At 29.8% G+C, this 16610-nt stretch overlaps 1 protein-coding gene and 2 non-coding genes across 13 annotated transcripts in view; 2 read left to right on the forward strand and 1 right to left on the reverse strand.

Moving 5' to 3' along the window:
• LOC114131394 (aryl hydrocarbon receptor protein 1) overlaps window positions 1–3115 on the forward strand; it is a 53073-nt gene extending 49958 nt beyond the window's left edge. For 5 of the 11 annotated variants that reach the window (XM_050200090.1, XM_050200088.1, XM_050200091.1 and 2 more), the window contains 2 exons: window positions 589–1701; window positions 2641–3115. In XM_050200090.1, coding sequence (XP_050056047.1) covers window positions 589–1701; window positions 2641–2935 — 1408 coding nt within the window. In that variant the 3' untranslated portion in view covers window positions 2936–3115. Of the gene's footprint in view, window positions 1–588; window positions 1702–2561; window positions 2590–2640 lie in introns of those variants that run through there. The other 6 variants (XM_050200096.1, XM_050200097.1, XM_050200098.1 and 3 more) reach the window with 6 other exon arrangements.
• A 1148-nt stretch (window positions 3116–4263) lies between these two features.
• Window positions 4264–4382, reverse strand: LOC126550582 (5S ribosomal RNA). Its single transcript, XR_007604686.1, has one exon. It is a non-coding gene; the product is annotated as a 5S ribosomal RNA (ribosomal RNA).
• A 2126-nt stretch (window positions 4383–6508) lies between these two features.
• LOC126550575 (5S ribosomal RNA) lies at window positions 6509–6627 on the forward strand. The gene has a single exon (XR_007604680.1). It is a non-coding gene; the product is annotated as a 5S ribosomal RNA (ribosomal RNA).
• The last annotated feature ends 9983 nt before the right edge of the window (window positions 6628–16610 follow it).

Below are 16610 nucleotides of genomic sequence, written 5' to 3' on the forward strand. Positions count from 1 at the left end.
TTTTCTTTCAAAGAGAACCCCTTTTCATTCTTAATCAGATTATTTTTGAAAATATTGATACTTCTAAATCAGCATTCGAACGAATACTTTCTACAGTCATTTAACTTTTTGTACAAAACATCTGTCAATAATAATATATTTAGATGATATGGGGTATCTATGTATCTAAATCTTTTAAAAATTACTTAATTACCTAAGTATACTAAGCACTAGATTAAATATTATTATATTTATTTTTTATTCTGCAGTGTAAAATCACTTTTAAAGAGCATAAACTACTAATATTCTTAATGCTCTTATTTAAATAACTTAAAATATTACTTATTCAAAATTTTATCTAGATGCACTATAATTTTCAAAAAAATCATTTGCATATATTATTTACAGTAGGAAAAGAGGGTTTCGTTAGAAAAAACAAGTTTGTATCATCACAAAACATTCCTTAAATTTCATTAACAAATTTACAAATATATGAAAATGTGATCTTTAAATATAAATAGACTCTTAAAACTTCTTATAATCAAAATCTAAATAAATTTATTGTCAAATAATATTCCTAATTATTGTAAGTTATATTTAATTTTGCAGGCCTTTGGGAAACTATTACACCGAATATCACACACCGGCTACTACACCATACATGGGCAATGGGTTTTTGGACATAAGTCCCAGGGGGCCACCCGTGCAGTGTGGTCTGCCCACCTACGATCAGCTGACCACGGTGTCGACGACGGCTGTGAGTGGCAGGGAATGCGTGGACAAGCTGTACGGATCGTCACCAGTGGTGTCGATGGATCATCACCAACAACAACAGCAGCAACAGCACCTACACCACCAACAACAACACCACCACCAGCAGCAGCAACAACAACAACAACAACAACAACAACAGAACAGCGAAGACAACATAGGAAAATGTCATATGGACACCTCCACGGCCGCTGCCGCCGGTCTACCGTACTTGGTGCCATTATGCGACGTTCAGTTCCGCACGAAGAGCTCCTCGCCGCCGGTGCCGAATGGTCTGAAAATCGAAGACTCCAAATCCGAATACGGAATGCAATCGTCTGATTCGGACGTCCCCAGGCAAACGGTACTCATGTGGGGCACGTGTGTAGGGGACTCTTCGTCGTCGTCGCCGCCTAACCAATCGCCGGGCGGCGGCGGCGGCGGGGGCAACGGTGGTAATAATAGTAACGGAAGCGGCGGCGGCGGCGTTGGCGGCGGTGTTAATGGCAATGGCAGTGGAACGGGAGGAGGTGGTGCTGGTTGTGCCAACGGTGGTGCTGGTGGTGGTGCCAGCGTAACTGGAAATGTAGGTAGTGGTAGTGCCGGTGGCGACGGTGGTGGTGATCCGAGAACGTCGCCGCAGATCAACGGCCATCCACCGTCGCCGTACGTGCAGCGAAAGAAAATGTCACCACCCGCGCCGCAACAGCCACTTACCGGAAGTCCGTCTGACCAGCTCTGCAAGTCGCATCTACAAACGGACATGCCAGACACACCACCTAGCCCGTCGGCGGCGGCCGTGGCAGCAGCCGCATACGCTAACCATCATCACTACCATCACCAAAACCAGTATCATCACCACCATCATCATCAGCAGCATCATCTGACCGGGGGCCCTGAGGTATGGACAACCCCGCACGCGCACCCACCACCACCTCCACCGCACCACTTCTATGCTTATCACCACCACCAGTGAGTGTTTTTATTTTCGAGCACAATCGTGCGCAGTGCGATCGAATCCAAAAATCAAATAACTTTCAACGTTACATAGGTATTCTAAACATAAAAAGAACTCGAAAATTGTTAATCGGTGAACATGCGTTTTAAGCTATTAAACGATAACATTTGAAACTAATTTAATTACTAAATTAATATTTTTTTTAGTCTAATACGATCGCGCTGCGCATAAATCATGCTTTACCGCAATTATACGATCATTGAACGTTAAACAATATACAATTATATTTATAATTTTTATAACAAGTAATAAATTGTAAATGTTATTCATTAAAATAATTCGAAGTAACTACAAAATAGTTTAAGTAGTAACCTACTTAAAGTAACAACAAAATGTTAAACTAATTTATTCGAAAACATTTGGAAAGAATATTTGTTTTGAATACATACATAATAATTATTTAAATATTCGAGCTTCGATTTTATGAAATTTGTCTACTGATTAAACGAAAAATGGTATGAAAGGGAGTAGGGTAAAATATAAATAAGTACTTCACAAGTCCAGAATATTAAGGGTCTAAAAACTACCTATAAATAGCAAGTTCACGTATTATACGTGCATGGGCGAAGCAAGGGTGGAGCAGGGGTGGGCACTTGCCCACTCCTGCTGTATTCAATTTGCGCCTCAAATTGAATTAAAACAATTTTTTTTATATAATTATTGTTGACATTTTTATAATCTTGTTTTAATTTCTCCCCCCCCCTGATTTAAATCTTAGATACGCCCATGCACGTATATTATCTATAGTTTTCATATAAACATAAACGGATATAAAGCACATAAAAAAGTATCGTATACTTATATAGTTATATAGTTTTAGACGATAGACAGATGATCAAAAACTCGTGCGTAACAATTGCGACAATGACCACGTCGATTTGTATTGCTTTCAGCAGCAGCAGCAACAACAACATCAACACCACCACCACCACATCCACCACCAACAGCAACAGCAGCAACAACAACAGCAGCAGCAGCAGCAGCAGCAGCAACAGCAGCAGCAGCAGCAGCAGCATGGTCGATGCCTATCATCACGATCCGTACCACCACAACAATTACTATCATCTGTACAATCACACTGCTCATCACCAAACCGCTGCAATGCCGGCGCCGGCACAGTACCCGAGTCCGTCTCAGTCTCGGTTAAATCACAGGACTGCAGTCCTCTGTTGTCCATCTCGGAGGTGACCAACACACTGTTAAACCAATGAACGGACCACCAAAAAACAAATGAACGGCCGAAAAATCAAATACGTCACCCCCTCCCCAAATCCATCAAATCCAAAACACGTGAAGTAACCGTATACACGGGCACAATGACTGCAATACGCCAATACCAATACGTCATAATATATATATATATATATATAAGTAAAACTAAGTTCTCTATATTTACAAGATCCCAAGTATTCGTAAAATCAAGCGTCGTTGTATTCACACGGAAAGTTTTTTTTTTATATGGGGTAGGTTTTTGATGTGGCAACAATGAGTGATATCAGCGGAAAATAACGATACGCGTACTTATCCTGATGTATTATTAATAACGGTTAAACGTATTTCCAACGCATTACGTGATTTAAGTACACCACTATTGTAACAATGATATCGTCAACAAAAATAGCCTACAATATTATGTTGATTTTATTTTATATTATTATAAAATATTATATTATAATTTACCTACTAAATGATATCATTATGAAAATAATTTCTAACTTTATATTTCTCTCCAGACTTTTACTCGTCTATTTTAATATATGTAATTCATTGCACAAAAACTGATTTTTATCAAAACATGTTTTCGTAAACCACTCCCTTATATTATATTTACAACTTATATGTTTGTCATCGTAAAATCTATCTATTTTAGTTTTATGGTTTATTTCTGTGATACGAATAGGCTACAATAATATTATAATTTTTGTGAAAATCTATTCGCGCTGTGTTTCGTAGACGTACCTAGTTTGTATTTTTACAGTACCTAATAATTATTTTCGATCGCTTCGACATGTAAAGTTTTTTCTTATCGGACAGAGATCATACGATTATAAATTATAATATATATGTTTATGTATACTGTATACATTATATTGCTTGTAAAAATATTGTATACATAATTTACCTATCTATTGAATCTTTTCAATTTATTTATTTGTAATATTTTCATTTTTTTTTTTTTTTTGTTATTTTTGACCCATTTGTAATTTATTTTTGTACATAATTATTTATTATAAATTATTAATTTAAAACTACCAACGATTATTATTTTTTTAAATATTACTGAGACATTGAATAGTTTCACGTTGATGAATTGTGTTTATATACTAAACTTACATTATTATTGTCAACCACTTCAATTTAGTTGATGATAATCCCAAATCCCAGTTTATCATTCATTAATATTTAAAAAAAACATCCGTTTTGGCACCAAAATATTAATAAAACTAAATACACTATCAATTTATGTGTATTTTTCAAAAATGTCTAATAAAAAAAAAAAGCAAATAATAAAAAAATGCCAACGGCACGTAGTGTTCCCAAGCGGTCACCCATCCAAGTACTAACTACGCCCGACGTTGCTTAACTTCAGTGATCGGACGAGAACTGGTGTATTCAACGTGGTATGGTCGTTGGCGAGGAGTTGATAGTGTTTTATTTTATTTATATGTTTTTTTAATATTTGTATAAGTATTCATTATTGAGAAAACCATTGCTCGCGAAGTGAAATAACTATCAATATTAAATAATAATATACATATTATTAAATGGATATTAGTACAGTAGTACTTATGATTTATCACTGAACAGCAACAACTACAATACCTAGGTACGTAATGACATTATTATGGTCATAGTATACTGCAGCAGTGACTATTTTTATGTGTACAACGACACATTTTGTAAATAAAAATGTGCACCACCTATATTATAGTACTCTATTACATTCTGCAACCATACCTTGGACGAATTGATAATAACTATAAGCTCAAATTTAAATAAGTGCACTACGGAAAATCAAAAAAAATAGCCACTGTACTGCACTTTGCAGTTTTCTTTATAGATACGAGATACTTAATAGGTAGTACTTAGGAGTTACTAGGTTGTTCACTTGAAGAACATATTAAAATCTTATTGTATGTATTTTAGGTCTGATAACATTTTCCTTGAGACCTACATTTTATTGCTACCTATTTTGTGTAAAAAAAGATTTGATCACTGGCTGTTACATTATAGTATAAAACTTATACTATAAGTCAATGCCGGCGGAAAGCATGTGCGACCTGTGCAACCACACAGGGCGGCAAATTGTTTAGCATTTTAGGGGCGGCAATGCGGCATTGTTTATAAATAATAATATATAAATTATATAAGGGCGGCATATTATAGGTAATTGGCATAGGGCAGCGAAAAACCTAGCGCTGGAACTGGTATAAATTTTAAACTTTATTAAATAGGTACCTATCCTTCAGCGTTATCACGTTGATAGTATTGGACAATGGACAGTTATTATTTCCAATTGTAGTTTTGGTTCTAAAATTTGTGGATAAGTCTAGTACTATAGGCTACTAGGGTACCTAATAAGTTATATTTATAATTTAACTGTCCTAACCCATATGAACCTGAATTTACATTGACTACTCGTATATTTTTTTATAGTACAATGGTATTTAAACAATAACATAGCGTCATAGCTCCATATCTATTTTCCTTCATGACATTTTTTTAATAATTGTTTACAACTAATTACAGGTTTATTTGGTTAATGGTTTACTATTTGTTAATTCTATTATTATTATTATTAATTTATCAAGTTTTTTGAAAGAAATTAAATGCATTTTTTTTGTAAAGGCAATTTCTTTACAGAAGCGCTCATCGAAATGCCCGGCCCGTATGGCCATATCGTTATTATACGAATGACCGGTTGTGGTAGAAAGGGATATTCACGTTTTTTATTAGAGCTTACCTACCCAAAATAAAATATGATCGCACGTTCGCACGCCGCTATACTGTAGGTAGTAGGTACGCAAGATCTTGGTAGGTACGTACTACTCGACGAATAAACACAGTGGTGTAACGTGTAACAATGATAATAATATGGTGAACTGTGCCTATATACCCTCAATGACGTAAATATATTGATGGGGCACAAATTATGCTTCAAAAGATATATTCTTATTTTTTATTCTTCCTTCAAAACGACATTTTTAATTATAGGTAGGTACATCTTGAAATGTGTAGAATTTTGTTTATTTTCACATGCGTAAATTTAATGATAATATGAAAATAATACGAGGATAAAATTATTTTATATTTTAAAAAATTACCAATGAATTCATCAGCCTTAAAGCTTTTAAGAAAAAAAACAATTTTGAAATTTAAAATTTACTCATTTTCGTATTTATTTTAATCTGCTGCATAAACTACATATAGCTTACATGTTATTAAACGGCTGTCAGGATTAAACCAAGTCGCTACGTCTCGGTTTAATGGGGTCCGGATAAATGTGGTTCTACTGTATATTTGTTTATTGGATTACTTTTGGGCACTAGGTTTGGGTTAGGTAGAGGTGTTATTTTTTTTAATAAATATACCGTTTTGAAATGTTTAATTATTTTTATGCAATATTAAAAACAAATAATAGAATACTATTTATTAGCGATTACTAATTATTCATTATAATATAAAAAACCAATGAAGTTCATTAATTTAATTTAGGTAGGTATTTAAAATTTAAATTAAATTAAACACGATAAAACCATCGCCTACGACCATACCACGTTGAATACACCAGTTCTCGTCCGATCACTGAAGTTTAGCAACGTCGGGCGTAGTTAGTACTTGGATGGGTGACCGCTTGGGAACACTACGTGCCGTTGGCTTTTTTTTCTTTTTTCCTACTTTTTTTATAGACGTTTTTGAAAAATACCCATAAATAATAGAATATGAAATACTAAAATTATTATAATTATTTAAAAAAGAAATCAATAGTGTTTAATTAATATTTTGATACAAATATGAATGTTTTTTGAATACCTAGTACCTAATTCATAAATCCATTACTTTAATAAATGGATAAACGGGAATTTGTTATTTTTCTATTTTTTTTTATAACATAAAATCATAATGGATTTACAAGAATCATTGAATCACTAACCTACATCTTTAAACAGACCCAAATTACCTTTCAAATAAATACTATTTAAAAATGATCAAAAACCATCTAAACATTATATTATAGGTTATAATATAGGTATCATCATAGCATGGGCGCCCATAGGTAACACTTTAGGGGAGGTCAAAATAAAAAAAATTTCAAATGTAAGATAATTAAGATAATAATAATATTATGGTAATATTTATTGAGCTACAAGTGCATAATATTTTTTTGTCCAGGGGGGGCAAGTGCCCTATCTTGCCACCCCCAATGGGCGCCCATGCATCATAAGTATTTATATAATATATGCAAGAAATAAAACGAAAAAATTCAGAAACTTATTAGTTAAGTATTATTAATAAGTAGTATATCAATGTCATAATAATTATTGTAGTATCAGATCTGCAGACCGTCGAAGCTATAGTAAATTTTATTATTTATTCAATAGTTTAAAAACGAGTTTATGTAAAGACTTAGTTTGATCTTATCTATCAAAGTAGGTAATTATTAAATAGTTATGATATTTCCTTTTAACTAGTACTCACCTAGACGTGCTTAGTAAATTAAATCTTCACTAGACCTAAAACAAATATAAAGAATATAAAAATCTACAATAATTAGGTATATTATAAATTATAATAATACAAATTGAATTTAAAATTTAAGTTTATTTCAAGATTTTATATAGTTCCTACTTAATTATAATCATCATTATTTATATATAAAATCGATATATTACATTAGCATTTAGCTTCAAAATTATACAACTATATATAAGATAAATCTATAGTCTTTAAAAATAAATACATATATTAACATATTATTATATTATACTCGTGTCATTGAAATTACATAATTCTTACTCGTATACACTTTATATACTTAATAGAATGTATATTTGTATATAAAATAGTAGATACATTGTCATTTTAATATTATTTAATAATACATCAGTGGTGTATTTGGGATTTATTTAAGGGGGAGATATTATAACTATTTTCCTCTCTCCACACGAAATATATGAAGATACTATCAATTTATTATAACTTCATACCTAATATATTATATATATATATATATAGGATTTTAAAGCATAATAAGCAACTAAAAAAAGTACACGATTGTTATAAAAAAGCAAAAAAGAAGCATATTTATTTTTAAAATAAGCAATTAAGAGCATAACCAAAAATGAACATGAAGTAGTTATAAAAATTAATAAACATTTTAGAAAAATTAATTTAAATTAAAAAAAGAATTATTTACCATGCATTTCCCTAAATATGCAGTAGTGAAACTGACTCTATTGTCCGACAGAATATTTTTATACATAGATATCGAACTATCTACATCCATTGAAGTGATCGGTGCATACTTTATACCAGACTACCAGAGGTTTCAAATTACAACACTAAATAGTAAATCTTAAATTTTAAAACGATCGATTTAAGTGTTATAGGCATATTGAGTATTGACCATATAGGTACTGCATGGCGGTGTGTAAATCGATAATCTATACGTTTAATACATTTAATAAACAATCCGGTAACGAAAACAATAATAATCCAATATAGGTAACCATTAAGTTCGCATTCTGAGGTTTTATATTTCTTATTAATTCATTTGTTTTTATTACAATACCATAATAAACATATAAAAATCCACAGCTGGAATAATTTAAAAAAAAGCATTTGCATAAAAAAAAAAAATGGTTTATTTGGAATTAGGATGACTTGAAACGAATTTATGTATAAATTATAAAAATTAGATCTTTATCTCATAGACTAAAAAAAAAAGTTTATGCTTTAACATCTGAGCCTTAATTATATATATTCATAATAGAACTAGTAGGTGCATAAACCTTATAACTATAATTAATATATAACCCATATTAAACACCTATAATATGAATTAAATAATGAATCATTTATTTATTTATCATTTACAAAACAAACTGTAGCCTTCTAGGATTTTTAGCTATTTTGTCAATTTTCTTTAATATCTAATATTATATAGTTATGAATGCAAAGCTTCGTAAGCCTATTCAATCTGGACTAAAATTAAATTAATATTTAAAATTTAAACAATTAATAAATACAACAAATATTTCATTAGTGAATAGGGAATATTTACCTCATTCATAGAATTTCTTAAATATTAATCTTTTCATACAAATTACAAGCTAATGCAGAGATAAAAGCGAAAAAAAAGGTCAAAGGGAAAAATAGGTATATCTCCCTCATATCCCCCAGTAAATACGTCACTGCAGTAATTATACACATACCTAACACCATTAATCGTATTTAAAATATATAAATTATTTTGATACATAAAAACGATTTAATTACATACAATTAATATGTATTCATATTAGGTATAGCTAAAGGTAATATATAGATACACATATCATATTGTCACCTATATGGACTGTAGAATATTTACAGAAGCAGATCGTGTAGATTTTTAATCTCAGTAACTAATTCAAAATACAATTGCATTTTTTGAATTCTACAATATTAAGTACCTCCGACCTACCACCTACGGGTTCCTTCGCTTGGTATGAATAGAACTCTGGACGATGACACGAGTGTAACAAATGAAGATAGCGTAGAATTATACGAATTTTCGGAGCATATATATATATATATACGTTGCATGCGTGCGTGTATGCAGCAAAAGGTATGTAACGTTATATTAAATTTCTCGCGTGCACTGTTTTATTACATCGTATTTCAAAACTGCAAATAATTTAACATCTATCATTTTTTGTGTAGGTATACTTACGTCTTATTTCTCGGTCCTCGGATCATGGTCGTTGATGCTTGACCGTTTGCAACATCGTTTTTATTTTAAACTCGAAAACGCGACCGAACGATTATTATTACCTATACACTTACAGTAAAACTCTATATAGCAACTAAACTATTACAAACCACGCAAAAATGGACAACAAAATTATAACAACATTAAACCATGATTATAATTATATTTATAAGAGCAAAATACAATTAATATTCGAATAGGAAAATCGAAAAACAACCCGTACGGCTTACGCGCCACTTTGACACTTTATATACCGAAATTATGCTGTAATTGTGTGGTTGTGGTATACTGGCTACCGTATACCAGATACGGTTATTACAGCTAAGATATTTTACGACAAAAAAACGAAATGTCAAAATGACGATTATCTTGATAAATGTGAATAATGATTAATATTTAATAATAATATTATGGTTTGAATGTATAATTTAGAATGGGAGATATCCGTTTTAGACAAAACCATATACGACTACATTTCCTTATTCCACCCATGACATTTATAATTTATATGAAATAACAATAACACTGTAGTCTGTAACTGATTTTTTAGTAATTTTCCATATTATTTTATCATCGCACACAATTCATGAAAAATTAATTAACATACTCGTATGTGGTATGTTGTATTTACACAATCTTGAAGAACTTCATTAAACTTTGAATTTATACCTATGGGTACAATTGTAAAAACAATTTGACCAAGTACGATGTATCTATTTTTAATATTGTTAAGAATATTATGCAACAATTATGAAGGAAATGTTATCAATTTTCAATCTTTTTTACTGACGAACAAACATTTTCATTACATATGAATTGAAAAGAAATTAAATATGTTTCTATTTAATTAAATAATTTGTTTATTTTTATCAATTTATATTTGACCAATTTAAAGAGTCATAAGTGGTTGTTACAACAAAGTTTGTTAATGCTATAAATGTAATACCTAATTAATAATTATTAATTATTATTATTATCATAATTTATAAGCATTGAGTAATGAACACGACAAACTTAGTATAGAAGCCCGTGTTCACGCGTTAAAAGTACTAACGATAACAACAGCGCTATCTGCTGTCATTATTTTTAACTTCACAACACGTAAACGAAAATTGATCGCGTAATGATCCTTTTATTCACTAGATAGCTCTGTATTATACGATTTTAACATTTTGAATTTTCAGTTTTCGGATTTTCTGATCTACTGATACTTTTTGATATTTTTGAACAGTGGGTTTTTCTCAGTCATAATATGTATCTATATTATTATACACATATAAACGTATAATGCCTATAATATTATAGTTGACATAATACATTTTGAATTTTCGTTCAATTACATACTACAGTATTAGGAACCTAATACTTTGTTACCCAGTAACAAAATTGAATAGGTACAACATAAGTAAAAATAAGTAATTTACCAACTGAATATGTTTAACTTTTCACAACTTATATAATTTAAACTTATATTAAAGATTATATTAGATTGATTTGTCCCCCCCCCCCCAAAATGTATAGGACATAAGCGTAAAAGACATAAAAAAGAAATATCATTTGTAGTTTCTTCTAATATTAATAATTTACAAAAATACTTATTTCAAAATATTTAAAGTTGTCAATGATCGATAAAAATATATGGTATATATGTTAAGGTGAATGTCAACATTCACTGCCGTTTTTGGCGATTGTCAACATTTTAAATGATTATTAAAAATATACCAACAGTCACCGGTGAATGTTAGAAATTTTTATTATGATAATTATTAGTGGTCACTCACTTGTCAGTGTAAACGAAATTGCATTAAAAATAGAGCAGCAACAAAAATGGGATTTGGTTCCAAGCTGAAAGAATTCTACGTTCATCAAAACAAAAGTTTACGCTAGCCAAACCTGGTGATATTATTTGTATCCGAGTCCCCGATGTTGACCGAAGACGTATGGATCCACAGAACATGTTGGCAGTTATCGTAGCTGTCGTGTCCTTAAGGAAAACTTCCACTACAAATTCACAAATAATTGCCAGTTGAACAGTGTTACTTGAGATGCAATTATAAGACAAAGTGTGTATCGAAAAATTGTAGCTGTATATCATCAGGACTTTTATTTAACTCAAAATGTCATAATAGTTTATCTTGTTGGCTGGTGCAATACATAATGTATAATATATTAATAGTTAATAATAAGTAATATACCACCTAATATAAATTGAAACTTGATAATGAATCATTTGAGTTTATATTAGGTAGGTACTATATAAAGGTTCCTTTTTGAGTTTATTCATATTTTTTACAAAATGTCTACATCTAAAAAGAAATTGACATTCACCTTAACATAGATAGGTATAAATAAGTACTACTACTAATAAATAATAATAATTATGTTAAAACTCAAAACTCTGCACACACTATCGAGTCATCAAATAATATATTTGTCGATGATGATTATCCGTTTTATATCTATCATAAATTATTTCTCGTAGCATAAAAGTTCGTCAAATTTTGGTGTTTTTGTACTATACGGTTTTTTTTCTTATCTCATTTTGGCGCTTATGTGATGAGTTTCATCTAACTTAAGTGAACCCCACTTGATCTCCTACTGTATAGCAAAGCGATACCCACTTTCCCACCTTTTTGATAATGATGATCTATTAATCTTGTAGGAATAAGCGTCCTTACGAATTTCTTTTGAACCAAAGTTCAACTTCATAATATGATATAGAATTGACGTAGTACCTTATACCTATAGTAAACATGTATACATGTACTATGTACAATGTTTCTGAAAGGCGCTACAATGTGGCAAAGTTTTTCATCGGTACAAGTGAAAGATGGAATTTAACTTATCATTAAAGTTCGAAATTTATTTTATATTAAAACAATATATATTATATTTAAAAAATGGCAATGGAAAATAAAGACATTTCTTTCATTTAATTATTTTTAATAGTTAGTGTTTAAAATGTCTTAAAAGATTTATAATAAAATAGAAACTTTATAATACCTAAGCTTTCACTGCTTTCAGTATTATGATTATCCAGTGCTGGTAAGTATACCTTGTCAATACGAAAATACGTCAGTTACTAAAAATAAAGCAAAATATACTATCTACATATTATAATACCGTTTCCCAGTCATTATCAGTTTTTATTATAACGTGTCGAGCTTAACAGCTGTTGACATTATCCTGCAGTAAAAGGGTCTGTTGCGATTTTATCGATTATGTAACTACATTAATTTCGTATAAATTATTGCAATAAATTGATAATTTAACATAAAATATTAATACAAGTAGGTATTTACAAAAAAAAAAAAAAATAATAATAAATGAAATGAAATTTATTTTTTATACACATGCAATTAGTTTATATAATATATATATTTACTTATAAATATTACATTTTAATCATTTTTTAAAACAAAAAGCAGTTACTTTCAAATCTTATCTGTACATTTCATAGTTAAAATGAACCATTTTACAGTTAACTTTATTCATAAATAAAAATATTTTGTAACACTGTAAAAAGTACCAGGTACCCACTATATTATCGTAATCGAATCGGGGTATCGACTATAATACTATATTATGCATATGTGCATGTGGCAGTTGACAGGTTTGTCAACAGTCAATCATATTTTATATAATTTTGTCAGCCCAGTTATATATTAGACTAGAAGTGGCATGTATACAAAGTACAAACATAACTAATTCCCCAAGTTTTGGATTCATACATTATAGTCATTTTACATAATACTTTATACGAGTATCAGAGTATCATAAAACAATAATGTGTGAATGTGTCAGTGGGTAGAAAATGAAAAATGCCAATTGTATATTTTCAATACCTACTTTGACAATGCATTTTAGTTTTATCTGATAATTTTAAATCTACTGAATAATTTATTTTATTGTATCATTACTACCATAGAATATTATTTTTACATTTAACAATGAAACATATCATTACACACTACTTATTATTCGATGACGCAAGTTAAACCATTAATATTAAACTTATGGATACAGCTTTATTGTATAAAAATCTGTTAGCCAATACAGCTGATAGTTGATACCATACATTATTAACTATAGCGTCGTTGAATCTCTTTTATTCTTGTTTATATGGTAGCTTATCGCTAAAAAGCTTCTGTTCGAGTGAGAACACTGAGAACCATAATTTCTCTCTCCACTATGTTAGCCAAATCGCCCAAAACCATATGTTTATAGATGATAGGAATGATTATATTTATGTGTTTAATATAAATCATCAATGTGAATATAACATACTTACAAATCTTAAAAAACCATAAGCTTTCAAAATATTACAGACGACCTTCTCCCTTAACCTCTTTCTTAAAGATACAAATAAGATAAAAATAAATTTACGTTTTATATAATTTATCAATCTCCTTCACTGTATTTACTATTTAATATATATATATTTATATATACTAATTTATACTTAAATATATTTTTTTGTTTTTAGGTAATAGCTGAAATTGTATTAGATTATGATTAAAAATAAAATAATATATCATTTTAATGGTACAGTTCCATATATCACTTAAAAAAAGTAAGTTTGGACTCAATAGCTAGGTGCCTTGGTGATCAAATATATCACCGAATACCATCATATCCTAATTTTGCCGGTCCGTGTATTCCGATCGGAACCAAGAAACCTTGCGAGACGACATAAGAATATAAAATATCAGTAATCTACGATAACAATAACATCGTTTGCAGTGATGTGTGTGTCATGAAAGCAGTATAAATTATAACTGCCGGTTACTGGTACAGCGATACCGAAATCGTATGCTTGTTACGACGTTATAGGTATACTTATATTAGTTATTACTTAAATTTCCAATTTAGTAAATTGGAAGGTATAGAATACGAATTTCTCAATTTCTGTATAGTTATATCACTATTACAAGTTACAACTCATCGTAATTCGTGAACATTGAACATGTATGCCTCGGTTTTCAGCCACGACTTAACAACCACGCTTGTTCTCCCCAATTCTTAAGACCGGTTTCAGTTTTTTATGCCATGGTAGAAATTTTATTTAGTTGCTTGAAGCAACTATTAGCAACGACACATTTTTAATCCTCACCCGGAACTGACCCGTACGCGCATACGGCTCCCATACCTCACTGGCGGACCGCATCATGGCCGATGTTTCTTCTCGTACACTCCTGGTACCGAATTATGTTTTAAAATTATTTTTATGCAGCGCACGGGTTTATTAACTTGATTAAAAAAAAAACCTAACCCTTAGTTTCCTATCTACAACGCCACGTAATCACCATTAAACATTTTAAATTCATAATACTATGATTTCTTATAAAAGTTATAATTATAATATACTATAGGCTGTAAATGAAGTACAATGTTCCTTATCTGAAAGTATGGGAATATTGAACTGACTTATTCAGATTATTATCATCACTTTCAGTCGCTCATCCTCTTTTTATCACTCAATAGACAATACTAATTACTGACATACTAAGGAAATAAACTATACTTCACCATATACCTATAGGTACATATTAGTATATTACATTATTGCATACGGCAAGAAAGATATGTTATCATAATAAATATTAATATTATATACCTACATTGTGACAAACTAACGTATTAGTTAGTTATTTAGGTGATGTATTTTTATTTTTATTCTAACTATGTATAGATTTCCATTATCTTGCACTTGCCCAAATAAATAAATATAATATTATAAATGTTACACACACACTATTAGTTAAAGTACCTAAAATCTTATTAATTTAAAAGGAATAGCTATAAAAATTGATGGATTATATATTTTTTAATAAAACTAATAATCTGTTATAATATTTCAAATAATTATATAATTATACACAAAATAGGGAAATTGTATTAAAATAGGAGATAATTTACTTAAAATATACTATTTAACTTGTGAATTGTTATAAAGGTAGAATACTTGAATTCAAAAATAAACAATATATTTTTATAGTTTTATCTTATGAGATCATTGGCATCTTACAGTTTATATTTTTCGCCGTATATATTTAGATATGATTTTTACTTATAATGTATATTTATAGTAAGTTGAAAATTATACATTATTTTAGTATCTATAATATATAATAAGGAAAGCAGAGGTGCTTCAGAAGTGGAAAATTGCCCCCACCCAGCCCTTGAACTGTTAACTCTAAAAAATATACATAATAATTAATAATATTAAATTAAAATTTGAAAACAGCTTGTAAAAATGTACTGCAAATCTAATATGTATTAATTTAATTAAATGCAAAATATAAATAAAATGGTATACCTATAACACGTCATTAAACACAGTAAATAATGTAAAATAATAATAATATATTAATGTAAAAATGTTTTTAGTCATTGTCCACTTCAGACATTTAAAAGATACCTAGTCACCTAGATGATTAATTTTTATATACACTGTCAAAGATCAAAGTTTAACAAAATATTCAATAAGTCAAATTTCAATGGTCTACAATTTGTAAAGTTTTATCAGCTAACATTTATTTGAGAGTATTTAATACTATTTATTAAAATGATATTTCTTTTTATATAATTTCTGGTTGGTTAATCGGTTAATGGTTTTATTATGTTATTGCAAAACAGAGTTCATAGCAACGTCGCCTGTCATTTTGTGTGCCTTTTATCGTATTCTTATTGACGTTATAAATAAATTGTAATCATGGTTTCATAAATCATTCAATAACTATGATCTACTAAGAAATTTCCAGAGTTGGGTAGTGCTCAACTTTTGGACACGACACGACACGGCGTTTAGTTAAGAACTTTGCACCAAACTTTTATAATAAGCACCTACCTTCCTTTATAGTAATACATTTTTAATGGTTCTATTTT

This window comes from Aphis gossypii, chromosome 2, assembly GCF_020184175.1.
Source record: "Aphis gossypii isolate Hap1 chromosome 2, ASM2018417v2, whole genome shotgun sequence".
Lineage (NCBI taxonomy): Eukaryota > Metazoa > Arthropoda > Insecta > Hemiptera > Aphididae > Aphis > Aphis gossypii.